Below are 27,543 nucleotides of genomic sequence, written 5' to 3' on the forward strand. Positions count from 1 at the left end.
CAACAAAGCCTCCTTCACTCATGCTGCCAAACATGCCCTCGTAAAACTGACTATCCTACCGATCCTTGACTTCGGCGATGTCATTTACAAAATAGCCTCCAACACTCTACTCAGCAAATTGGATGTAGTCTATCACAGTGCCATCCGTTTTGTCACCAAAGCCCCATGTACTACCCACCAATGTGACCTGTACGCTCTTGTTGGCTGGTCCTCACTACATATTCGTCGCCAAACCCACTGGCTCCAGGTCATCTATAAATCACTGATTTGCAAATCCCCGTCTTATCTTAGCTCACTGGTCACCATAGCAACACCCACCCGTAGTCTGCGCTCCAGCAGGTATATCTCACTGGTCATCCCCAAAGCCAACACCTCCTTTGGCCGCCATTCCTTCCAGTTCTCTGCTGCCAATGACTGGAACGAACTGCAAAAATCTCTGAAGCTGGAGACTTTTATCTCCCTCACTAACTTTAAGTGTCAGTTGTCAGAGCAGCTTACCGATCACTGCACCTGTACACAGCCATTCTGAAATTAGCCCACCCAACTACCTCATCCCCATATTGTTACTTATTTTGCTAATTTGCACCCCAGTATCTCTATTTGCACATCATCTTTTGCACATCTATCATTCCAGTGTTAATTACGAAATTGTAACTATTTTTGCACTATGGCCTATTTATTTATTGCCTTACCTCCATAACTTACTACATTTGCACACACTGTATATATATTTTCTGTTGTATTTTTTGACTTTATGTTTTGTTTTACCCCATATGTAACTCTGTGTTGTTGTTTTTATCGCTCTGCTTAGCTTTATCTTGGCCAGGTCGCAGTTGTAAATGAGAACTTGTTCTCAACTGGCTTACCTGGTTAAATAAAGGTGAAACTTGTCTCTGTCTCTCCAGGAGCAGTACCAGTACCTCTACAAGGCCATGCTGAGCCTGGTGAGCAGCAGAGATAGCTGGATGAGCCCCCTCTACCTGGACACTAATGGAGTGGTTGTCATCATGGACGAATCAGACCCTGCAGAGAGCATGGAGTCGCTGGTCTGACTGACTGGTCACTGGTCTGACTGGTTACTGGTCTGACTGGTTACTGATCTGACTGGTTCTACAGGTTACTAGTCCGACTGGTCTGACTGGTTACTGGTCTGACTGGTTACTGGTCTGACTGGTTTGACTGGTTGTACTGGTCTGACTGGTTACTGGTCTGACTGGTTACTGGTCTGACTGGTTCCTGGTCTGACTGGTTACTCATCTGACTGGTTCTACTGGTTACTAGTCTGACTGGTCTGACTGGTTACTGGTCTGACTGGTTACTGGTCTGACTGGTTTGAGTGGTTGTACTGGTTTGACTGGTTGTACTGGTCTGACTGGTTCCTGGTCTGACTGGTTACTGATCTGACTGGTTCTACTGGTTACTAGTCTGACTGGTTACTGGTCTGACTGGTTACTGGTCTGACTGGTTTGACTGGTTGTACTGGTTTGACTGGTTGTACTGGTCTGACTGGTCACTGGTCTGACTGGTTGTACGTGTTCCTGGTCTGACTGGTTACTGATCTGGCTGGTTACTGGTCTGACTGGTTGGACTGGTTACTGGTCTGACTGGTTACTGGGCTGACTGGTAACTGGTCTGACTGGTTATTGGTCTGACTGGAGTCATTAGTCTGAATGACCACACCGTAGCTCACACCACCACCCGAAGGCACTTAATTTGTACAACTCTGAGAAACGGAGAGAACTTTGGCGGACTTTCCCGAGGCCTTTTTTGCCAGAACTATTGGTTAAATGAATACCTGTAACCTGATTACCTTTTTTACAATGATGATATAATGTTTTTTGATATTTATTTGTTTCTTCATTATTTTGTCTTAATTATTATCCTGCTGAGGGTTTGCACCTGTTGTTTAAGTTGTTTCACGTGGGGAAAAAGAAAGCAGCTCTGTCCAGTTTGCACTATACTTTCAGTGTCACTGCCTAAAACCCTGTTAGATAATACAATACAGTTAGCTAAACCTTGGCTCCACTCTACACTACCCGCATTGGATCCCTTTTTTGGATTGTGGCAAAGAAAATACTTTCGCCTCAATTAATAAAGAATGAAGATCAAGGACGACCCTACAGGTCAACATGATCCTCCAGGCCAATAGATTTCTTAATAGAGACCATCCCAGTTCAGTACATTTTATTACAGTACAGCTCACCCAACATGCATTGCATCACTATCATCTGGTCAACACTTCTTATTCAGGAAAATCCACCTTATCCAAGGAAACTAAATATCTGTAGAGATACTATGTTACTTATACATATTATAACTAACTATATTACCCAAATATCCCCATTCATATTTGTAAATTTTACCCATTACTTTGATTAAAAAAAAGTAGTATTACAACAACTACTGTGAACATTTATTGCTTTATATTAAGATTTATATTGTTTTGTAATATACACTACCGGTCAAAAGTTTTAGAACACCTACTCATTCAAGGTTTTTTATTTATTTTTACTATTTTCTACATTGTAGAATAATAGTGAAGATATCAGAACTATGAAATAACATATATGGAATCATGTAGTAACCTAAAAGGTGTTAAACAAATCAAAATATATGTTATATTTGAGAATCTTCAAATAACCACCCTTTGCCTTGATGACAGCTATGAACACTCTTGGCATTCTCTTAACCAGCTTCACCTGGAATGCTTTTCCAATAGTCTTGAAGGAGTTCCCACATATGCTGAGCACTTGTTGGCTGCTTTTCCTTCACTCTGCGGTCCGACTCATCCCAAATCATCTCAATTTGGTTGAGGTTGGGGGATTGTGGAGGCCAGGTCATCTGATGCAGCACTCCATCACTCTCCTTCTTGGTAAAATAGCCCTTACACAGCCTGGAGGTGTGTTGGGTCATTGTTCTGTTGAAAAACAAATGATAGTCCCACTAAGCCCGAACCAGATGGGATGGCGTATCACTGCAGATTTTTTTTTTTTTTAAATATTTATTTTACCTTTATCTAACTAGGCAAGTTAAGAACAAATTCTTATTTACAATGACAGCCTACACCGGCCAAACCCGGACGTCGCTGGGCCAATTGTGCGCCGCCCTATGGGACTCCCAATCACAGCCGGTTGTGATACAGCCTGGAATCGAACCAGGGGGTCTGTAGTGACGCCTCAAGCACTGAGATGCAGTGACTTAGACCGCTGCGCCACTCTGGAGCCAAAGAATGCTGTGGTAGCCATGCTGGTTAAGTGTGTCTTGAATTCTAAATAAATCACAGACAGTGTCACCAGCAAAGCACCCCCACACCATAACACCTCCTCCTCCATGTTTTATGGTGGGAAATACACATGCAAAGATCATCCGTTCACCCACACCGTGTCTCACAAAGAAACGGCGGTTGGAACCAAAAATCTCAAATTTGGACTCCAGACCAAAGGACACATTTCGTTGCAGCAATTCGACCATGAAGGATTCACACAGTCTCCTATAAACAGTTGATGTTGAGAAGTGTCTGTTACTTGAACTCTGTGAAGCATTTATTTGGGCTGCAATTTCTGAGGCTGGTAACTCTAATGAACTTATCCTCTGCAGCAGAGGTAACTCTGGGTCTTCCATTCCTGTGGCGGTCCTCATGAGAGCCAGTTTCATCATAGTGCTTGATGGTTTTTGTGACTGCACTTGAAGAAACGTTCAAAGTTCTTGAAATGTTCTGTTTTGACTGACCTTCATGTCTTAAAGTAATGATGGACTGTCATTTCTCTTTGCTTATTTTAGCTGTTCTTGCCATAATATGGACTTTGTCTTTTACCGAATAGGGCTATCTTCTGTATACCCCGCCTACCTTGTCACAACACAACTGATTGGCGCAAACGCATTAAGCAGGAAATCAATTCCACAAATTAACTTTTAAGAAGGCACACCTGTTAATTGAAATGCATTCCAGGTGACTACCTCATGAAGCTGGTTGAGAGAATGCCAAGTGTGTGCAAAGCTGTCATCAAGGCAAAGGGTGGCTATTTGAAGAATTTCAAATATAAGATATATTTTGATTTGTTTAACACTCTTTTGGTTACTAACATGATTCCATATGTGTTATTTCATAGTTTTGATGTCTTCACTATTATTCTACAAAGTAGAAAATAGTAAAAATAAAAAAATCCCTTGAATTAGTAGGTGTTCTAAAACGTTTGACTGATAGTGTATATGACTATATCCTTTATCAAAGTAAGCAGCTGGTTTTGTATACTGGATATCATTCCCCCTCTCGCCTTGTGTGGATCAAGACCCATAGTGTCCATTTTGTCCAACCAAGGTCTACATGTGGCTTGTCTTGCATCAACTGTTTTACTTTATATAAAGTTTACTTCATAAAACACAGCTTGCATCTTACCAAATGAATGGAGTTCTTGTAGTCTTAACATAATGTCGAGGGGGAAGTGTTTTTCTTTCATTATAACCAAAGACATGGTTGAAAATTGCAACAAGAAAGTTGTTTGCCCATAATTGGACTAAAACATTATATTATTACATGGTTGTTGCAATGTTACCACAAAGTTCTTAGAATGTGTCTCGGACAACGATCAGTCAGTCCTCCTATCATTATCAATTCACTAGAGATGGAACCAAGTGTCACATGAAGCCTTCATCCTAATGAAAGTCTATAGTGTAAGTCCATACTTCACCATGTGAAATTATGTTTGAACTGGGTTTTAACTAACCCCTACACCAAACCACAATAATATCTACTTTACTCATCCATACTGTACCCTGTAGCTATACCCTGTACTGATACATAGATGCTGTATTTTCCTTTTTCTTTCATATTCTCTCTCGACGAGAAGCTTCTTAAATGAAGTCACAACTCTCCAACATTTGGAGAAAAGTCCTGACTTATTACATGCTCATGTGTCACATTGGGAACGGTTATTGGCAGCAAACAACCATTTTTTTGCATGTGTAACTTTTTAATTTATCTCGATCTTTATTATTATTAACTTTACGCTTTATACATATATCATTTATAACATGAGTGTGATTTACTATTTCGAAGTCATGTACATATTTACTTCAAGGATCAATCTTCTTGGAAGTTATAATCTTTGCTGTGTGATCATCATAGACCTTTATTTTCATATGAAGCTTTTTTCTTTGTAATAGTATCATTGTACTCATTGTATTCGTGGTGAGTATGTAGGAATCAAGTCTCTGTGGATACAAGTAGACTGCCATCACCTTCCAACACAAGTCCATGCTGCGTCTAAAATGGCACCCTAATATCTATATAGTGCTCTATTTTTGACCAAAAGAGGTACACTATATAGGGAATAGGATACCATTTGGGACATTCACCGTAAATAATTTGTTGTTCTCTCGGGGTCAAGAATGTTATTCCTCCCCATTTTGAATATCAGACTTTTGCTATGGACTATATCAGACCAGTGTGTGCTATGGATGAAAAAGATCCCGGGAGTCACTGAGTAAAGCCTCCTCAACCCATCTAAGCAAGTTCAGCAGTCGTTCTATTTTGTAAACGTGAAGAAATGAAATGGTTTGGTCCATTTATTATATTGTCATTGTATGATAGTGCCATGGTGTTGTATTGCTATGGTACTGTCATACGATATAATATTATTATAGTGTAATAGTGTTATTTAATACGTAAATTGTATTGCTATACATTAAATAAAGTATGGGTTTTGATGTACTTCATCCTGGTGTTGTCTATTTGTGTCAGATTTACCGTAGTATGAGGCAGGGTTTTAATTGTTCTGTTTTTATGAGCACATTTCTCTAGTTTCTATCCCCTCAAGGTCAGTTCTATTTATGGTCACAATGTCGCACTCTGCTGGTTGTCAGTAGTTGGTTGACAGTTATCCCTAACCTCGCCATTATGCACATTGGTTTCTCAGTGTGCAGGTTGAAAACATCTCATGTCCCCTTTCCCTGGGTCAAATAGGTAAGTGACACAAAGAGAACAATTGTGTATTTGTACAGTAATTTTATTTAGAGGCCACAGCTCTTGCATATTACAACTTGGCTTTCATAAGGCAAAAGCAAGAATGAATCCACCAGCTAATTTCACACAAAACGGAAAGCATTCGGAGAGGGTGGGGACCCACGGGCATGCAGCAATGGCTCAGAATGCAATGTACAGCGTTGTGTATATACAAACAACAGTGAGACCCAAAGAAATGCCACACATCTCATCCTAATCAAATACGCAATAAAACTAAAAAGACAGACCAACTTTCATTTTGGTAAATAAAAAAACATTTTATTTTTAGCTCTCTTTTCTCTGTAAACGTGCAACTAAATTTAAAATAGATTAGAACCTGTTTCAAGGTCGTTTCAACAACGTAGAAATAAAAATATAATCTCCAACAAGATATCAAAATGGAGCTTTGAGAATATTGCATTTCTAGAATACCCACTCATTTTAGTTCAAGATGGCTGCTGGACGATGTCTCGTTAGTGATAGGGTGAAAGATTATGAGGTCACAAAGCATTGACACAGATGAGGAAATGGACGTTCTAGAACATACTATGGTGGTGAGAGTAGAGTGAGTAGACGAGATGTTTATCCTAAACAGCATTGAACTTAAATACAGAGGGTAATTTTCAGTTTGAAGCAGTTGGCATCCACTTAAAGACAGACAATACAAAGAAAAGGGTCTATACACTCATCGCCACGACAATGTACCATTATAATGAATGTAGAATACAACAAAGAAGTGCCATATAGGTTTGCATTGGACAGGGACACACCTAATAATCTCACTCAACATTGTCAAACAAATGGTACTCCATATTGCTTAGGAACACAGAAATGAATTTAGAAATCAATGAGTCAAAGATATCATCGGTGCTATCTTCATCATGACACAGCTAAACTGTCAATCATGGTTTATTTTTTCAACATCTTTATTTGTATTATTTTTCCTCAGCATAGTAATTACTATTTTTATTGTTTATTATAGGTCCTTCATCGGCATTTCGAGATGACAAAGAGGTCCTAGAGTGGCTGTCTGAGTAACAGAGTTGGTACATGCATTGGTAAAGGGAGGCGTCGGTGCCAGTTCTGAGGTCGGGCGTCACTGGGCTCTAGTCATCGTCTTCGTCCTCTTCGTCGCTGTCCTTCATGGAGATGCCCCCCATCCCTCCCTCCTTCATGGACGCGTTGGCCTCCTCCAGGGTCAGCCTGTTCCTCACCGTGTCATACATCTTACTGTTCAGGGTGGAGTCTAGCACCCCCTGCAGACGGAAGTCACGGTACTTTTTCTACAAGGAGATGGGTGATTAAAAGAGGGATTAGCAGGTATAGAGGGATGAAGTAGCTAAAGGCTCGACAAAGAACGTGCCACTGAGCTAGCGGTAGACTTCATGCCATGATAATCAATAACAGTAAATATAAAGAGATGAGGTTCTCTCCAATCACCTTCTCCAGTGCACTATTAACCCCTACCATACCATTTTAGCTTTGTTCATACTGGCAGTTTGAAGTGACTCAATCCTATTTTTTTTTGCATATTCGATTTGAATCTGATCTTTTTCCTGTAGTCTGAACAACCAAAACCACATGGAATCAGATATTTCAAGCCACATTTCATAAAAATCTGATTCCTGGCCATGCAACCTGTGTCTGAATGGTCAAATCTGATTAATTTGCTCTCAAGTGTTTTTTTGACTGTTTTTGGCATATCTTGATGCTTGCTAGCTACTCTGTTGACAGTTTGACAAGAACATGTGGTAGCTAACTAATAGGCTTGGACAATATACCATTTATACCATATACCGGGGTATTTCTAAATAGAGACGGTATGACTTTCAATACCGTTGCAGGGGGTGCGTCCTACGCCACTGCTTATAAGTTAAGTATAACTATAAGAAATCTAAGATGTGTCAAATAAATTATATCCAGCTCAGGGCTCCAGTAATGCATTTGTTTTGCTAACTTGCTAACTAAGTGGCTAGATGTCAAGATACAGCTTCTTGGCTACAGCAGAGACGTGTACACATTTGGTAATAGTGTATACCCAGGTATGTTACAGAAACAGTATGACGGTGTATAATCTGGATACCGCCCAGCCCTACTAACTAGCTTGTTAATTGTTTACAAATAAATGAGTGAATGTGCTAGAAAGCTAAACAGCTACCTAGCATGCTAGTTGACTGCTGGGGCTAGCCAAAAATTACTTGTTTTGAAAGTTGGATCATCTTATCCTTTGAGGCTTTAAACGTGTTCTTACGCTATGATTTCGAACATTCAAAGCAGCTGGGAGACTTCCATGGCATGCATTGTTGTCACATTAGCTTGCTACACAACAATTTCTGACTGAGAGAGAGCATGAGCAGCACCACCACCACCAATCAGCCTACACCACTGCACACACACCTGTCATTACCATGACAACTAGCGTAGCCATGACAGCAAATGACTAGTCTGAACACGCACACAAATCCAATTTCAAATAAAATAAAATCTAATTGTATTTGTAACATGCGCCGAATACAACAGGTATAGACCTTACAGTGAAATGCTTACTTACAAGCCCTTAACCAACAATGCAGTTCTAAGAATAATAAATGTTAACTAAAAAATAGATAAGTAAAAATAAAAAAAGAGAATTAAAGAGCAGCAGTAAAATAACTGTAGCGAGGCTATATACAGTGGGTACCGGTACAGAGTCAATGTGCGGGGGCACAGGGTAGTCGAGGTAATTTAGATAATATTTACATGTGGGTAGAGGTAAGGTCACTTGTAATTTGCTGTTTGGACAGTCAGTAATCCAAAACGGTTTTGAAAAACAAAACTGATTTGAGCATTAAGGCCTGCAGTGTGAACAAGGCTTTTGTTCCCTTGAAATGTTTTCAACATACCCTTTCAATCATGTTCCCATTTTGACATCAAATAAAGCGACACTAGTGTCAACATAGTTTTTAATCCCTGGGGTGCCAGTGAATTACAGTAGCTGAGTTCCATGCAGATTATTAACCCCTCCCCTGGCAGTGAGTTACCTTGACGATCCTGATGAGGATCTTGAGCTGGTAGAGATGGAGCTGCTGGTCCATGCGCTCAGTGAGCCAGGTCCCCAGCAGGTTCATGGTGGCTGTGTACCATTGCTGCAACACACACAAACACAGCGTTCTCCAGCAAAACACACACACACGTAGACGCAAACACACACACAAACTAGAGCTCTCTGCATATCAATATGCAGCTTGATATGTTCTCTAGTGAACACATACACACGTCTTACAAGCAAAACACACTCACACATTGGGAAGTACTTTCCGACACTTAACGCACACAGACATTTACAGTATTTTCCAGGAAAGACAAGACAGACATTTCGGAAAAAAAAGATACACACACATACACACTCTGCAGTGGAGAATAGAAAAACACTGAACATGCATAAAATACTTATTTCAGAAAAAGCACATTAATTATTTCAAAATTCCCATTTCTCCAAGCACTGCAGGGCACTAAGAAAATCAGAGGGAAACAATGAAATTATTAATACATTGCCAGGGTATATTAGTAGTGCTAGCTAGACATTCAAATATAAAATGTTCATGTTTTCTGGCAAACCTTCTGGCTCCAGTACAAACCTTCTGGCTCCAGTACACTCAGGGACAAAAATATCTACTTGAGCCAAGTTGTTCTTAGTAGCTAAATGTCTAGTATGCTATACTTTTCAACAAACTGAACATAGTATGGCATACCAATACATCATTTGTACAGTATATTGTAAGGGGATCTGAATTTATCAAATCATCTAGACTAGCGCTAAAGCCCTGTGAAGGCTCATCCATACATATAAGCAACACGACAACGTCGTAGAACATTCATTCTACATACTGTAACTCCACAGTGTAGTTTCAACTCGATCATTTGTGGAAATGAAATCATAATGAGAAAGTGAGTAAATGGTTAGGCAGGCAAGGAGCAGACAGTTGTGCTATTTTCTTATACCTTATTAGAAGAACGTTTAATTCATTCATTCAGAGTGTAGGATAAGATTGACCCAGATGATTCGTAGCAGAGATCAAGTTATAAGAGAACAGCACACGAGAGAAGAAGAGAGATGAACCAAGGAAGCTAGGAAACAGTTGTCCTCCTTCGAACGTCTAGAAAAAAGATCAACTTTGAGTCATGGAGTGAGTAGGCAGGGCCAGGAATGAGGGCCTGAATGGCTAGGATTGGACTTGGCTTAGTAGTTTTTTTGTTGGTTTGATTGGTCTAATTGCCCTAGCTCTAATTTGATTGGACCCAGGTTTGTTTTTGTCCTGTAGAGATGACTGGTTGGTCAGGAGGTTTTGGCTTGATGCTTGAGGTCAGATTTTAGCGGATGGATGCCTGTCCACTTCACACAGTCGAGTTGAGCCTATGTGCGTGCAGTGCATGCAGACCTGGAAGGCAGGTGGGTTTGGTGGCTGCGTGGGTGGCTGGGTGAGTGGCTGCGTGGGTGGCTGGGTGAGTGGCTGGGTGAGTGGCTGGGTGAGTGGCTGGGTGAGTGGCTGCGTGGGTGGCTGGGTGAGTGGCTGGGTGGGTGGCTGGGTGAGTGCGTGCGTGCGGAGGTTGGTTTGCTGTATGTGTTGTATAGTAGTATGACTGAGGCATAACTCTGAGAGGTGGAGGGTCATGCTAGAAGATGTACACAGGAAGATTATTTGACTTGAAATCATGCCATTCAACATAATGTGCTAAAACAACGCGACGTTAGAGATAAGTGCCACTTTTTGAAGAAAAGAGAAGGCGGCAGGAGTTATGGGGTTAATAAAGAAATAAATAAAATAATTGAGAGTGAATAAGTGAATAAGTGAAAGAAAGAGAGAGAGAGAGATGCAGTATTGGGGAGTTTTGCCGATACATGCAGAGATGGATGGAATATAATAGCATTAATGTTTTTAAAACAACAAACTTAATCATCAAAGACACTCCAAAACTAACGGAAATACAACATTTAAAACCAAAACATCCACAACTCAAAAGACATGGAACAGTCAAATGTGGTAGTGCCAGGTAGGGACAGGTTAGAAGCAGCTATACAATCACACATCAGAAACTGTGGGGAGGGGGGGGGGGGGTACTCTTTAGCAGCGTAGAAACACAAGGAGAGAGACAGGGACAGCCAGTGTTGACCTTAAAGACAGAATTAAACACACTTCACAGTAGTACAACACACCTTTCAAACACAAAACACACACCACTCTAGCACATAACAGCACACCTCACAAACACACAAAGCCAACACACACACAGTGACAGCGCAGGAACAGTAGACTACTGCACGAAGTAATACCTCTCAAACACACTAATACACAGCCAACACACATACTAAATCACTCCAGCACATTACCACACGCCTCTCAAACACACAAAGCCAACACACACACACACACACACACATCTGTGCACCACAATACTGTACAGTTTATACATTTCAGGGGTATGAAGCAAACACACGTCACTGTAGTACACCTCACAAAAATGGTGGACACATTATTTCAAATGTACCACATAAGGATTATGTGCTTGTAAAACAGTGCTCTCATATCAATGGCTTTCGCTTTGCAAGACCGCTTCAAACGAGAACAGGTATTTTAAAGTACTATATATTATTTAGTATTACTTAGATAGAAAGGGAAAGTTAGTTATTACATATCCTAGTGTTGGAGTGAATTAGATGACCTGTACATCATCTTTTATCTTTCTTTACCCAGAGAGCACTGCTTTCGATAATCCTGCCTGATGGTGCTTGTTTGGACTCTTTGCTTGTAAATGATCCAACCAATCCACAAAGGTCCAAAAGCACTGTGGCAATGCACACCAGAATACAGTGGGCAGGAGCAGAGGTTCAGAGAACAGAGAAGAAGAGATAGAGGAGAGAAGAGGAGAAAAGCCTATAGAGGAAGATAATAAAACACCAAGCCTCTTCTGTACCAGGCTGTGGTAGGTATACACACAGCGCCTGGTCTTAAAATGTGACATATTATATCCCTTTCCTGTCACAATTGTTTTGCCACATTTTGGAAAGCTCCCTCCCTATTGGTCAGGAGGAATCGGCATCTTACTTACATCAAATAATCTTTCTATATACACCTCCTCATTGACCTTATCTCGTAGAATGTCCTGAGAGTGGCGGACACAGGTGACGTAACCGTCGGCAACGTCCATCCCAGGCTTCTGCAAACACACCAGAAACATAGACATTGTAAATCTGTAATTTATATTAGATTTAGATTAGATTGAGTTCATTAGTCACATGTACAGGGATGCAGATTGTAAACATTTATTGAAAATATATGACAAATATATGAAGAAATATTGAAAACTCTATGAATTAAATAAGGATATAATGTACTTTATACAGACTCACACAGTACAATAGTGTTACAGACAAGACAGAGAGGCAGGGTGGGGGGGACAGAGGTAAGGGGTTATATGTGAGAAGAATGTCTCAGTTCTGCATAGTACAGTTAAATCACCCCAAACACAAGATAATGTATTTTGATTTGAATTAAGTAAATGATAAGTACTTCCTTTCTGATCACATAGCTTTTTTACTGGTTTGACATTTTACAGAGATCAACTGGGACTATGGCACACTTACAGGGACGTCCACATACTTTGAGGCAGCTTTCACCTGAAATTACAGACAGATTGTGACAAGAAAATATGAGAATTCCATAATTTGCACAGTCACCAACATACCTAGAATAATTTACGGAAACATAACTCCATCTGACATGATATTGGAGGCGATACAGTAGAGAAACCTAGTCTTACCGTGAATGACATGAAAGATGAGAATAGAGTGCCTTCATCGTATCGGGAGATCTTGGCCAACAGACCCTCCAGAATAACCACAAACTGAGAAGTGAGACACACAAACAACAATAAACAAACAAACAAACAAACAACAAGATTTATTCCAGACTACAAATCACTTTGTTCTACTTTTCTAGTGCCACAAAGCACTATGAGGCCAACCACAATACAAGTTACGTATCATTAGGGAGGACAATAAGAAAAATGAAGTGTACCTTTGCCACCATGAGTTGGATCATGTCCTTTACACTCTCCTCAATCAGTTCATCTATTTGGGTGTGGTACTGTTTCTGAAAGACGAAAATAACACACAGTTCATCTATTTGGGTGGTACAGTTCTAGTAGGTGATCCCTTCTGGGATTTGAACCCACAACCTTTGCATTGGTAGCGCCACATTCTTACCTCCTGGCCCATCTCCATGGCACACAGCTTGGAGGACTGGTCCTTCGCATCCACCATCACATTGAACATGGTGCATATTGCTGCAGAGATGCGGAAGTCTGTACCCCTGCTGCTCTTTGCCAGCTTGGACTCAAATGCCATCCTAGTGCTGCAATACACAGCAGGAAACATTTCTATGTAATGTATGGTATTTAGTTTGAGGCAGAGGCTCATGTCCAGCCACATGATCGAGAGACACACACACCAACACTGGCAGTACACAACACCACACACCAGTGTTAATTTTGGCAGCTATTTTAGATGTAGTTTTAGTCTTAGTCACATTTTAGTCATTTCATCCTTCGTTACTTTTAGTTATTATCAGTCAACAAAAACTTTTAGTCTCGTTTAGTCACAGCCATTTTAGTCATGTAATAGTCAGTGCATTTGTTTCTATTAAACACTCAGAATGTGAACATTCAGATAGACTTGTCCAACTACGCCTACTATCCTCTCGTATACCTTAGCTGGCTACACTGATATTGTGGCAGATTGTAACCAATGCCAGCCATAATTAACCATACAGGCTATAAAGCCTTGGCTACAGGTTAAACAATTTACAGCTCTGATTTCCTCCCCATCATAACCGTCAAGGAGGTAAACAGTAGTTTCCTTAAAAAGGGGAGAATTTGAGCGAGATCGGCAACACAGATGAATACATAATATAAATATACATAACAGCGCGCATGTTATTTATTCAAAGCAAAAATAGCCTACATGAAAAGTAAACATAGCTCCTTTTTTAATCTTGTCAAATTCCTCAATGCGCTCAGGAGAGGCGAAGGTCAGGCCATGACCCGCCAAACCGCACTTCTTAACAATGCTTAACAGTGCTGCACCAACGTGTCAGAGGAAACACCATTCAATTGACGACCAAAGTAAGCATGCAGGCCCGCCACAAGGTGTCGCTAGAGCACAATGAGCCAAGTAAAGCCCCTTCCGGCCAAACCCTCCCCTAAACCGGACGACCAATTGTGCGCCGCCCTATGTGACTCCCGGTCATGGCCGGTTGTGACACAGCCTGGGATCGAACCCGGGTCTGTAGTGACGCCTCAAGCACTGCAATGCAGTGCCTTAGACCGCTGCGCTACTCGGGAGGCCATAAACATTGTTTCTAGTTGAGGTTAGTTACAAGTCAAGTGTCCTGGCTTCGCATCAGTTCAAAAGATTGACAAGTGACTGAAGTGACCGCCTGGGAGCTGTGTGGGTGAGAGCATTGCAGATCAGCTCAATCAGACCACGCAACTGAAAGATGTAAATTCTGCCAATGAGAGGATCGCATTAAATATTCTGCATGCATGCTTATGATTGGACAAAACAGATGCTTCATGTCAAATTAACATTTCCATTAGTCTCACATGGAATTCTCGTCTCGTCACATTTTCGTCGACTAAAATGAAAAGTAATTTGTAATAGTTGTATAAAAGAATGTCAGGGATCACGTCTCGTTTTCGTCAAAGTTTTAGTATGGAAAAATAGGTAGTTGACGTAGTAGTTATTGTTGACGAAATTAACAATGACACTGACCCCCACACACACCGATACCGATACCACACCCAGACATACACATACACACACACAACACACACCGTTTGACGCAATTCTCAATCATGTCGCTGGACATGAGCTTCATGCGGTTCTCCAGGTGTTTGGCAAACTCCTCCTCGGGCCAGTGTAGGTCCCTGATGAAGGTCTGCAGTGCCTCCAGCTTCCAGAACAGGTCCTCCGACGTCCCAGAGCCATTGCTGCACTCCCACGGCAAACCCAAACACACACAGGTCAGAAACCAAAGGTCACAGAAGACAGAGGGGTCAGGGGGGTGTCCTTTATATTGACCACACACCGACCGACTGTTCCAAAGTAATTTCCTTTTTATTAACTTCACTTATAAATATCAAATAATCTCTTTAGACAGTCAGTGTATGGGAAAATAAGAGGACATGGTTGACTATAACATTTCAATAACCATGCTGTAGCACTTGGTTATTAATAACCTTTTAGGTGTGGGTTCATGCAGGATAGTCACTGCAGATATCGCACACACTGACTTGTCTGTAATACAACACAGGGGAGTGGAGAGGTGAGGGAGGGCGTGTCTTGAAACATGGCTATCATTGTGTGTTCATAAGTAGATTTAATTTATCTCTCTTGAACTTGTATTTGTTTGGGGTATACATGATCAATCACAGAAAATAAAACTCTAAAAGAGCAGCCCACTCTCTCACCCCCCATATCCTCAGGCTGGTGGTACTGGGTGGGTATCCTACAGTACAATAGCTATTAAACACACCATGCAGTCCTGTCTGAAGGTGCTGCCATCCTGGTTAGAGCTGACTGGGATAGGGGGATGCAGGAAAAGAAGGAGGAGGAGAAGAGGAAAGGAGAGGGGGCAGATCTCTACTGCATTGGATGCCAGCTGCACTGAAGTGGTGGTTGCTTCAGAGCATTGAGCTAACAATCCACCCACCCAGTTACAACCGGGCAGAATCTCTACCCACTTACCCACCCCAACCACAGAAATAACACCACTAGAACGGAAATACCCATTGACTTGAATGGGGGCTGTCCATTCTTGTGATTCAATTTCTATGATCCCACCATCTGACCACCTGACCCCGCCCACCCTATCCCACTGGCCACAGACAGTCATGTGAGCCAGGACCAGCAGTATTCATACAGGGTTCTGATGTGACGTTCAACTGTACCTTCCATAAGCAATCAGTGGTACAGTCAACTTTTTATGAGCATTACAGACTAACCACTGCATTCTTTACAGCTAGTGAAAACTGTAGGAGAGAGGCGGAGAGATACACATCGGACAGAAAATTCCAGATTATCATAATAATGTCCACTGTTACAATATATTTCAGTGCAACAAAGCCCAGAACTTCCAGTGAAACATGGTTTGATTTGGCTCTGTATCTCTACACCTCACAGCTCAACTGCATGCATGTTGAGGGGAAATGACAGCTTGTCATATAGCCACTCATTTCAAGAACAAACAAGTCTAAACTCTAAACAAGCCTAAACTACCGTACGTAACCCCCTTGCAGTGCTCTTGGCATGAACATGATAGGATCGGTAACGACTGTTTACCCAAGATTTTATTTGAGGAACGTATTGGTAAAGTAATCTTATCTGTAATGTGTGTGGTGTGCATTAACCTATGTAGTTGTGAAAAAAGGTATCTTCCCTTACATAATGCCTAAGCAGGTCGTTGGCAGAGACATTTCCGAAATCTAAATCAATATTTTTATTTGGTCTTCTATTGTCAATGACCTGCGACAAGGGGACCTAGGGGACATCTTCATACCAAGGCAACACGTTGCTGATGCACATAAATCTAAGGTGAACTAGTTGAATACACACTCAGGGTCATAGATAGCAGCCATCCATGACGGGGTGGAAAAACTAGGCATTGTTGGAAGGTTAACTGATAGTCCTGCTACTGGCGGCAGATTTGGTACTTTGGGAATTTGGAGGTTGACATTTGGTATTTGGAGATTCACATTGGGCAGATTACTTGTTAAACTCCTGCAGAAGAGACAGACAAAAAGAACAAAATAAATCCATAACAGTGGTAATGTAGATGCTGCTGCAGTTCAAAGCCATGTGAAACTGTGCAGTAAAAGTAATCAAATCCAGAACACAAGAGGAAAAGTCACACAAAGAAATGGATCATCTTCAGACATAATACATAATATGTAAATGGCACACATAAATAAACAAGACCAACAGTTAGAGAAGCAGTTGTTTTCTGAAGCACATAGAAAAAGAGGACCTACTACATTCAGAATAAGCGGTGGATTGTACGCATATATAAAAGCAGCAGTAAGGCAAAACAGCAAAGTTATCGAAAACATAAGACCTATAGTCTATAAATATGTATTTTCCTTTCAGGTTTAGAGCTTCGTAAAGAGCTTAATTTAAAAGAAAGCAAAACAAATGTAAATGGCATGATAAATCAATAAGCATTAGTTATAAAGTGAAAAATAGCAAATTAGCAACACAAAATACACTGGAGAGCTTCTGTCCCTAGCAACATTTCAAAGCACAAAACAAAAGGATGGAAATATTGGAGATTGACTTCAACTAACCTACATGTGACCTAGTCTGGGATAAGGGTCCCGAATGTGGCAGAGTATCGCCCTCTTGCACTTTTGCAAGTTTACCGCACAATATCCGCTAAAGCTTGAAGCTTCTGATTACAAAACTAATATTTTTTAATAATACCTTATGAGTCATAGCTACCATCATATTCAGGTTTAATTTGTTTCTGGAGTTAGAAAAACTCATTTCCGAGACCATTGTCTCCTAATAAATGTTTTATGAATGCCTTTTGGGATATGTTTTCCTTATCAGAAAATTGTACATTTAAGTCATTTAGCAGACGCTCTTATCCAGAGCAAAAATAAACTCCTTATCTATTACTCTCCTCAAACAGCTCTGACTGAGGAGTGTGCTGAGGCAGTCAAATAAGGAGTGAACTACATGACTGCTCTCCTAAGTATAGTAGTGTCTCTCTCCAGGCCTCTCCAAGAGCAGTCAGTTAGTGTGAGGAAGGAAGGACGGCCCCTTACTTTACAGGCACCCAGGACTCTCCCTCAAAGCCCCTGGTGATAGACTGAGCGATGGAGGACTCCATCAGGTCCACATATCTAACCACCAGGGGAGCATAGAGGTCCTGCAGGTGTTTGTGGAATTTCCCATTGCACAGGTGATCTAGAAGCAGAAGAAGAGAGAGAATAGAGAGATTATACAGTGGCTTGTGAAAGTATTTAACCCCCTTGACATTTTCCCTATTTTGTTGCCTTACAACCTGGAATTAAAATGAATTTTGGGGTGGTTTATATAATTTGATTTACACAACATGCCTACAACTTTGAAGATGCAAAATATTTTTTTGTTTTGAAAACAGACCCACCTTTTGCAGCAATTACAGCTGAAAGTCTCTTGGGGTATGTCTCTATAAGCTTGGCACATCTAGCCACTGGGATTTTTGCCCATTCTTCAAGGCAAAACTGCTCCATCTCCTTCAAGTTGGATGGGTTCCGCTGGTGTACAGCAATCGTTAAGTCATACCACAGATTCTCAATTGGATTGAGGTCTGGGCTTTGACTAGGCCATTCCAAGACATTTAAATGTTTTCCCTTAAACCACTCGAGTGTTGCTTTAGCAGTATGCTTAGGGTCATTGTCCTGCTGGAAGGTGAACCTCCGTCCCAGTCTCAAATCTCTGGAAGAATGAAACAGGTTTCCCTCAAGAATTTCCTTGTATTTAGCACCATCCATCATCCCTTCAATTCTGACCAGTTTCCCAGTCCCTGCCGATGAAAAACATCCCCACAGCATGATGCTGCCACCACCATGCTTCACTGTGGGGATGGTGTTCTCAGGGTGATGAGAGGTGTTGGGTTTGCGCCAGACATAGCGTTTTCCTTGATGGCCAAAAAGCTCAATTTTAGTCTCATCTGACCAGAGTCCTTCTTCCATATGTTTGGGGAGTCTCCCACATGCCTTTTGGCGAACACCAAACGTGTTTGCTTATTTTTTTCTTTAAGCAATGGCTTTTTTTCTGGCCCCTCTTCCGTAAAGCCCAGCTCTGTGGAGTGTACGGCTTAAAGTGGTCCTATGGACAGATACTCCAATCTCCGCTGTTGAGCTTTGCAGCTCCTTCTGGGTTATCTTTGGTCTCTTTGTTGCCTCTCTGATTAATGCCCTTCTTACCTGGGCCGTGAGTTTTGGTGGGCGGCCCTCTCTTGGCAGGTTTGTTGTGGTGCCATATTCTTTCAATTTTTGTATAATGGATTTAATGGTGCTCCGTGGGATGTTCAAAGTTTCAGATCTTTTTTTATAACCCAACCCTGATCTGTACTTCTCTACAACTTTGTCCTTGACCTGTTTGGAGAGCTCCTTGGTCTTCATGGTGCTGCCCCTTGCTTAATGGTGTTGCAGACTCTGGGGCCTTTCTGAACAGGTGTATATACTGAGATCATGTGACAGATCATGTGACACTTAGATTGCACACAGGTGGACTTTATTTAACTAATTATGTGACTTCTGAAGGTAATTGGTTGCACCAGATCTTATTAAGGGGCTTCATAGCAAAGGGGGTGAATATATATGCATGCACCACTTTTCCGTCATTTATTTTTTAGAATTCTTTGAAACAAGTTATTTTTTTCATTTCACTTCACCAATTTGGACTATTTTGTGTATGTCCATTACATGAAATCCAAATAAAAATATATTTAAATTACAGGCTGTAATGCAACAAAATAGGAAAAACACCAAGGGGGATGAACACTTTTGCAAGACACTGTAGCTATACATATTGTTATATAGTTTGATTGTTATTATAGCTATAAACACTACAGATTGGCAGTGATCTAGGCAGAAGAGAGAGAGAGAGAGAGAGAGAGAGAGAGAGAGAATACAGTATTGATATTACAGCATAAACTTCTCAGAGGGGCAGGACCAAGTCGTGTGTGTGTGGCACAGTACAGTGTGTGTTTTATTGTTTTATTAGTCAAGGGTTAAAGGAATCTGGTCTGAATGGAAGAGTTATTCTATGGTGTTTCCTGGAAAAAAGCTAGAACCACTTTTAGCTATTTAAGGTGGGTCAAAACTTTTGACTTTTGACTGGGTGGTTAAGCACTTTCAGTCCAACTTTTTCCTTGATGTTTATTGGATGGAGAAGGCCATTGGTGTATATAGAAGAGAAACATGAAACATACAGTCAGTGCGGAGGAAGTCGTTGAGCAGCTGGAAGAGAGGGAAGCTGTCCCAGCTCTCAGGAGACTGGATTTCCAGAGCAGCATCCATGTCCACGGCATACATGGCCAGGAAGGTCTCAGCGTGCTCCGTCATCAGGTCAGACCACCAGGCAAAGGCCTAGACACATACACATACCACGGACAGGACAGGGACAGAACCAGGGAGGGGGTGAACGGTGAACACAAGCCCCAGTCAGGGTGTGAGGATGTGGGGATGAGCAGGCAGGACAGAGAGGAGGCAGAGCAGACTTGGGAGGATCACACACATACTGGAGCTAATCAGAGCTCTAACAAACCCGCGCCAGCTAGCACTGTGGACTGATATATCATGTGTAGGTAGGTAGACCATTAAATGTAGTGATTATATGCAGTTAACTGTAGTAATAGATGTCTGTAGCCTTGCAAACCCATGTGTACTCCAAGAATGAGTAAAACCAATCCACAGCTCTTTCTGGTGAAGACTAAAGGGGTTGGGGCTAATTGAAACCTTAGCTAGCCTCCCACCAATGTGAGAACAAGTTTACAATACATTTATACACAAAGCCAATAATAGCATAATAATATCATGAAGCTGATTAATTCTGTTATATTCATTGATCATATATCTCTAGATTGAGGGAGGGTCATAGCCGGGGGGTGGTGCCTTTTCTCATGCAGACTGCCGTGGAGCTCGGGTTTCCACCATTCACATCGTTGCCATACCAACAGAACACTCCTCATCAGATGTGAATGTGATACAGGTCATGTCCATGCACTGCATTCAGCCATATAATAGGAAGTAGGCACACTGACCGAAGACTGCAGCACATAGCTTATCTACTAGGTACAGGGTTTCCAGAGGGACAATTTGTGGACAAACCAATAAACTTGATATGGTTTCCCCAGATATTTTGGGACTACTAGTTAGGGTGAACAATGGTACTTAATAGGTCAGAAAGAGGTATTTATCCATGTCTGTTTCCATTGACCTTTCTGCTTCTATTGATTTTGCTGCTGTGCTTACAGTCTGGGCTTGGGTTATTTGCTCATCGTTGGAAAAACTTGACGGGACGAATAATCCTTCCTGTTATGCTGCATGCTTTTATTTCATATTGAATCAATCCTCCTGGAAAAACATCTGCCATAGAGGGACTATACAGTGGCTTGCGAAATAATTCACCCACTTTGGCATTTTTCCTATTTTGTTGCCTTACAACCTGGAATTAAAATAGATTTTTGGGGGGTTTGTATCATTTGACCTGTTTGGAGAGCTCCTTGGTCTTCATGGTGCCGCTTGCCTGGTGGTGCTCCTTGCTTAGTGGTGTTGCAGACTCTGGGGCCTTTCAGAACAGGTGTATATATACTGAGATCATGTGATAGATCATGTTGCACTTAGATTGCACACAGGTGGACTTTATTTAACTAATTATGTGACTTCTGAAGGTAATTGGTTGCACCAGATCTTATTTAGGGGCTTCATAGCAAAGGGGGTGAATACATATGCACGCACCACTTTTCCGTTATTTAACTTTTAGCATTTTTGGAAACAAGTAATTTTTTTTTTTCATTTCACTTCACCAATTTGAGTTATTTTGTGTATGTCCATTACATGAAATCCAAATAAAAAACAATTTAAAATACAGGTTGTAATGCAACAAAATAGGAAAAACGCCAAGGGGGATGAATACTTTTGCAAGGCACTGTAGCTAACACAGCACAGGGGGACAGCACTGCAGTCAAGTCCTCACTTACCTGTCTGACCACTTACATGCCCACCCCTTCACCGACTATTTACAATGCTATAAATCATTGGTGCTACAGTACAGGCAGCAGACCAAGTTGTGCTCCTTCATCATCATCATCATCACTATCATCATCACATCATCATACACAGGGCAGGGGAGAGAGTGTGGACTCAGGGAGAGGAGTGGGTGGGGATGGGGGGAGGGGGGTTATAGTTCCAGGGAGGAGGGACGGATGGACAGGTAAACTGGGGGCTCCATCCTATGTTGGGGGAAGGGAACTCAGGCAAGGCCCCGGCCTCTACAGCATGCCCAGCCCCATTGCTGCAGCAGGCACCATCATTCACAACAGTCCCAATACAACAGGCCCAAAAGAGCAGTCCTGGACTGTACCAACACTTCAGAGAAAGGGGGGCAGGGCATCTACTGGACATGCACAATCCATTACAGGGTTAGAGGGGGGAGGGGTGTTCTCATTCAACTTCACCACATACCTCTTTGCCCTGCAGGGAGCGAACATCACCGATCATACGGACAGTGAAAACACAGGGAGGATAGTCACATGAATGTATCTACAGCATCAAGCATTTATTTAAAGGATTACTGAGTGGAGGAACAATTCTTAGACGGAAGGCGGGAAAGCAGAGAGATGGAAGAGGAGAAGCCGGAAGGAGGAGGAATGTTCTAAATGTTCAAAGAGAGTGAACCGTGATTTGAAACCGAACTTAAAGCTGGATGGAGGAAGGAGAGGATATACATTTATGTTCATGGTGGAGTTTGGGATTCAATCAAACCCTAAAAGAACAACCCAGAGTATACTGTGGTATAGCTCACTTCAACATGCTGCTAGAGAGAAGAGGACTAGTCGTGGACATGCTCTATGATCAAAGTGATGTTGTGTAGCCTATAGTATGGCGGTGCGTTACAGTCAGCATGTTAGCTGATGTTTCTGAACCAACACACAACAGCCACCCATCCCTCTCTAGTGTATTTCCCTCAGCCTTACAACACTAAGGGCAGCCCTAGCCTCTGTGCAGGCCAACATGCGATAGATAGGGAGAGGTTTGTGATGGGACTGAAGAGAAAGATAAATAATTATACTGTACCGATTGATCTCCAGAACTTGTGACTGCAGCCTGTCAAGCATATGTCAGAGAGATAGAATAAATCTGCTTATCTGCATTAATCTTATTGATCCCATAGGATCACCTGTAGATCTTCATGATCAACATGCTTTTACATTCGTTTATTATACTTTTAGGCAAAAATATATCTATTTAGTGTTGTTTCTATTTCATGTTCCAACTTCTCAGCTAAAGTAACACTGAATGAGCATGCGTCACCTACTGTACAGTCCGACTAGAAGCAGCTAGCCTACATTACAGCTACCTATACTGTTCTGTACATACTGAGCTGAAATCAATCAGGCATTCCCATCTTTCAAGGTAACCAATGTTTTATGTAGCATTGCACCACTTGGATTATGAATGATGAATCCGTGGAGAAGGGAATGGCACACTTCACCACTCTCCCACTTTAAAATGCCTCCTTTGGTAAAAATTGTGCACTGGCACAATGTTAACATCCATTATTCATCTCCCATTAAGGATGTCTACCTGTGTAGTAAATCATTGATGAAAAAGTATATATTTTTATGTTACAAATGCACAAAGACAGCGTTATATATAAACAGGAAAAGACTAGCTCCCTCCTCCATGCCCATGGAGGAGGTAATGAAGTGAGATAGATAAAGAGAGGGATGAGAGGAGGAAGAGTTACCCACTCACCTCCGCATGATGCTCCTGGTTCTGCTGGAGGACCTCTATGACTAGCTCGGCCAGGCGAATAGTGTCCTCAAGTTTTTTGGCGGGCGTGACTAACCGGCCTACGTTCTCTGGAGCGGAAGGATGAGGGGTAAGGAAGGGGTTAGTTAGGCAGAGAGGGGTTACTAACAGTCTCTGTTAGAATGTCCCCCCCCCCCCCCATCTATATCGTTAACTCCAGAAATGGTTGAAATGAAAGACATGATAAGTGCTTAAGCTGTGTTTTGGGTTCCCTCTCACTCACACAGACCCCACAGACCACTAGCACTAAAGATGAGAGTGTCATATGGTTTCTAAAGCATGCACGCAATATAAACTGGTACTGGTGCATTGTATGTAGACAGTCAATGTAAGGAGATATTGGACAACACAGTCAGGTAGAATCGACTGACTAAATTAATCCCACGGAGAAAACAAAATCGTTGTTATACTCATGCAAAATGCTCCTGTGCTCTTAATGCTTTTGCTGCCTGGGATAATGTTGAGTTTGTAACAAATATCGTTTGTAAGATCTACGGTGTACCTGGACACTGATTTTTTCATATATCATCTGCTGACATAAAATTAGTTAGGACAATTCAATGTGGTGAAATGAGGTAGTCAGAACATTAACGATAATGTGGCAAAATTAGCAAAACATTAGAACATTTAATTAGACGGCTCAAATTAAATTTGAAATAATGAGGACATAGAACTGTACATAGAACTGTACAGAGATCATTTTAGTAAATTTATCATACCACATTTATCACCTGTCTAAATTTAGAAAATATATGTTCAACGTAGCCTATTTATTCTCATAATCTTTTTGTCACGTCATACACTATGGTTTGTTGTGCGATTATGCACTACCTGTACTACTATGTAGCCAACTAGCCATGCATTCTAAAAAGGACCCTGAACCCCACAGCATAGTTAAAATGGCTGAAGGAGGTCATGCAGTGCCAGAGGAATGGCAGAATACTCCTTGCAAAGCCTTCATGTTGGTCCTTAGAAGTATAATGAGCAGAATGATAATGTAGTGATTATCATTCTCAAATGTATCATACTTCATCCATATCCAATGTGTTTAACTGTTTTATGAAATATGTCATGTTATCAGAGAATGGACTCATCATTTTGCATACAATCTTTCAGATTCTATGTTGTGTGACAATTAAATAATAATAATGCAGAATTTTCCTCAGTGTGTATTTGGATACTGATAGCCAGATATATTGAGGTAAACTCATATTGCATTATTTCTCTCAACACATTGGAGATGCTACCTTTTATGTGCATATCAGTTTTTCTTGATCAGTTTCAGATTTTTTTTAGCTTTATTCAATACATGTATCATAGTATCAGGAAAAACTTTGGAAAATAATTTCATGAATTGAAACACGCACCTCTATATTCAATTCATGAACTGAATAAAAATAAAAATAAATTTCCCTGAAAATGACTGTTATAAAGTAATACAATCTCTCCACAAATAATTGTGTGCTACATGTTGGCATGCCAAGAAATTAGGGGGAATTTGAGAGGGTTTATGTATGCATTTAAATGTGTATGTGGTTACAGGAGATATATATATATATATATATATACACATATACAGTGTGTGTGTGTGTGTGTGTGTGCACGTGTGTGTGTGTTTAAGATACAGTAGGTGTGTATTGGGGTTAAGCTAAAAGTCAAACAGGGCTTCACCTGGATCATTTGGATCCGGCTTTTTATCTTTCTCAACTTGAAAGAGAGAGAGAGAGAAGGAGAGAAAAGAAAGACAAGAAAGAGAAAAGAGGAGATATTTAGGATTATAACACACTATGGTTATTATTTTATGTTCCAGAAGAGAGTGAAAAGATGTTCCTCTTTACTCTTCTCCATCTGACCCTTGACCTTTAGAGAGAACACTGGAAACGTCCCAGAACTCTGCAGGAGTGTGTTAGGTAGCTAATTGACAGACATATCATTGACAAAACTCCACAGACATACACGTAGGTACAGACACGCTGAAACGTTGAGAGATTAGCCTAAGGAGAAGTCCAAAAGTAAAGAAGGAACTACAACAGGATGTAGTTAACAGTAACAGAAAGACAAAGCTTTAGACCGTCGTAAACTTAGACGTAAGACGAACAACAGCTGCACGAACCAAAGACAGGACACATTGACTGGTGGTGGGTTGAGTTGAGCTGAGATAAAATACATATTATAGGAACTCTGTGTGCGTACACCCAATCCTTTCTGTCCTCCTGGTATCTTAGCTCTGCCTGCAGCTGCTGCTCTGCTCTACTGCCTCCCTCTCTGGGTTTCTCTGTCTCTGGCAGTGCCATAGCTTCATACCTGTCTGTCCCAGCGCACAGCGCGGCGTGGCGTGCCCACACTCACTGACACATGACCAGACGACTGAAGGAGATAACACAGAAGCAATGTAAAAAATGCATTCAAGTCACATGGGTGGGCATGGGCATATGTCCAACCAAAAGAAAGAAGCTTACAGACCAGACCGACAGATCATTCATGTTGGTCACAGACAGATGGGAGACTGTAGGTCCCTGATAGTAGGACCGCTACAGTGCTGTTGCAGTGTCTCCCCAGACAGACCAGACTGGCTCTCTCTCTCCCCACTCGCTCTCGCAGACATGAGCGACAGATAAAAAAAGCACAGAGGAGGAAGGAGGAGTGGACATGGCTGAGAGGAGGGAGGGAGGAGAGACAGGGAGAGGATGAGGTAGGTACTCACGGATGGTTAAATCCATCACTTGTGACGCCAAGCAGAAGACAGGGTGCTCAAACATTTCCCTCTTTCTCCCTACAAAAGAGGAGGATTGGGGCATGCAAGAGGCTGGGGTCAGAGGTTAGGGTGAGAGGTTAAAGGTCAGAGGAGATGGAAAGGCAGAGAACTGCCCTGGGTTGTGTTCATTAGGGCAAACTGTAGCAAAATGTTTTGTAACAGAAAACAGTTCAGGTAGTTCTCCGCTGTTCAGTCTGTTTTCTTTCATTTTGTGGCCTAATGAACATAACCATGGTGAGAATTGACTTGGGTTGGGGCTGCAGATGACTGGGTTCAATTTTCTTAATATTGGACCAACAGCATCACAAGGCTAGGGGAAAGAAGTCTACTTGGTATATCTTCCAGATAGTAAGGGATAAACACCTTAGTATCTTTGGCACCCTAGGTATGTCTTTCTAGTTAATGACTACACGTTTTGGATCAATCTGTTGACATGCATGTCAAAGCAAGCACTGCATATGACGTTGTAGGGAAACCAAAAGGGTGTTGTGCAAGCAATAACAGAGTACTGTATATCTAATTGAAAGCTAAATGGTGATATGTAATGGCTAGTCCATGCCTATGAAGAAAAACCTTTCCATAATGTGTTGTAGTACATGCAGGTGACAGATGCTGAGTTGTCTGTGTCCAATCCAAGCATTATTTTTCATTGCCTTCAAAACCACTTATCACAGAAATGTGAGGTGATAAATGTGTCGAAGCCAATGAGATGAGAGAGAGGAAGAGGACAGCAGACAGAGGAACAGGGAGAGGAGGGTAATGGTCTGCAGGAAGAACAAGAGGAAAGAAAAGGAAAGAGAGACAGAGAAAGAGAGGGGAAAGGAGAGGGAGAGTAGGACAAGGGGCCCCAGGAAGGAGAAGAAGAGGGGACGAGTAAGATTTATATGATAAATCTTAGATTAGAGGCCCTGGAGTCTAGGGGTAAAGATACAGTCAGAAAATAGTAGTGGATCAGGAAGTGGGGTTTGTTCAGGGGAAATCTGCTTCTAGCTACTATATACACTACATGACCAAAGGTATGTGGATACCTGCTCGTCACACATCTCATTCCAAAATCATGGACATTAATATGGAGTTGGTCCTCCCTTTACTGCTATAACAGCCTCCACTCTTCTGGGAAGGCTTTCCATCAGATGTTGGAACATTGCTACAGGGACTTGCTTCC

General features: G+C 41.6%; 2 protein-coding genes across 2 annotated transcripts in view; one reads left to right on the forward strand and one right to left on the reverse strand.

Annotated features, from left to right (window-relative positions):
- The window catches only part of LOC311138839 (receptor-type tyrosine-protein phosphatase gamma-like), a gene marked incomplete at its 5' end in the record, with an annotated part of 204,313 nt that extends 201,914 nt beyond the window's left edge, over nucleotides 1-2,399 (forward strand). The window contains one exon of the mRNA XM_084173644.1: nucleotides 906-2,399. Within this exon, the coding sequence (XP_084029770.1) occupies nucleotides 906-1,052 (147 nt within the window). The 3' untranslated portion in view covers nucleotides 1,053-2,399. The remainder of the gene's footprint in view (nucleotides 1-905) is intronic.
- A 3,595-nt stretch (nucleotides 2,400-5,994) lies between these two features.
- LOC311138690 (calcium-dependent secretion activator 1-like) overlaps nucleotides 5,995-27,543 on the reverse strand; it is a 160,290-nt gene continuing 138,741 nt past the window's right edge. The window contains exons 18-32 of the mRNA XM_084173478.1: nucleotides 26,328-26,396; nucleotides 23,567-23,673; nucleotides 22,886-22,915; nucleotides 22,274-22,282; nucleotides 20,020-20,176; nucleotides 17,864-18,005; nucleotides 16,653-16,817; nucleotides 14,873-15,028; nucleotides 13,245-13,392; nucleotides 13,057-13,131; nucleotides 12,800-12,883; nucleotides 12,624-12,656; nucleotides 12,089-12,196; nucleotides 9,022-9,126; nucleotides 5,995-7,284 (exon numbers count right to left, since the gene is read on the reverse strand). Of these exons, the coding sequence (XP_084029604.1) occupies nucleotides 7,108-7,284; nucleotides 9,022-9,126; nucleotides 12,089-12,196; nucleotides 12,624-12,656; nucleotides 12,800-12,883; nucleotides 13,057-13,131; nucleotides 13,245-13,392; nucleotides 14,873-15,028; nucleotides 16,653-16,817; nucleotides 17,864-18,005; nucleotides 20,020-20,176; nucleotides 22,274-22,282; nucleotides 22,886-22,915; nucleotides 23,567-23,673; nucleotides 26,328-26,396 (1,565 nt within the window). The 3' untranslated portion in view covers nucleotides 5,995-7,107. The remainder of the gene's footprint in view (nucleotides 7,285-9,021; nucleotides 9,127-12,088; nucleotides 12,197-12,623; nucleotides 12,657-12,799; nucleotides 12,884-13,056; nucleotides 13,132-13,244; nucleotides 13,393-14,872; nucleotides 15,029-16,652; nucleotides 16,818-17,863; nucleotides 18,006-20,019; nucleotides 20,177-22,273; nucleotides 22,283-22,885; nucleotides 22,916-23,566; nucleotides 23,674-26,327; nucleotides 26,397-27,543) is intronic.

This window comes from Coregonus lavaretus (genome assembly GCF_964263955.1).
Source record: "Coregonus lavaretus genome assembly, chromosome: 12".
NCBI lineage: Eukaryota > Metazoa > Chordata > Actinopteri > Salmoniformes > Salmonidae > Coregonus > Coregonus lavaretus.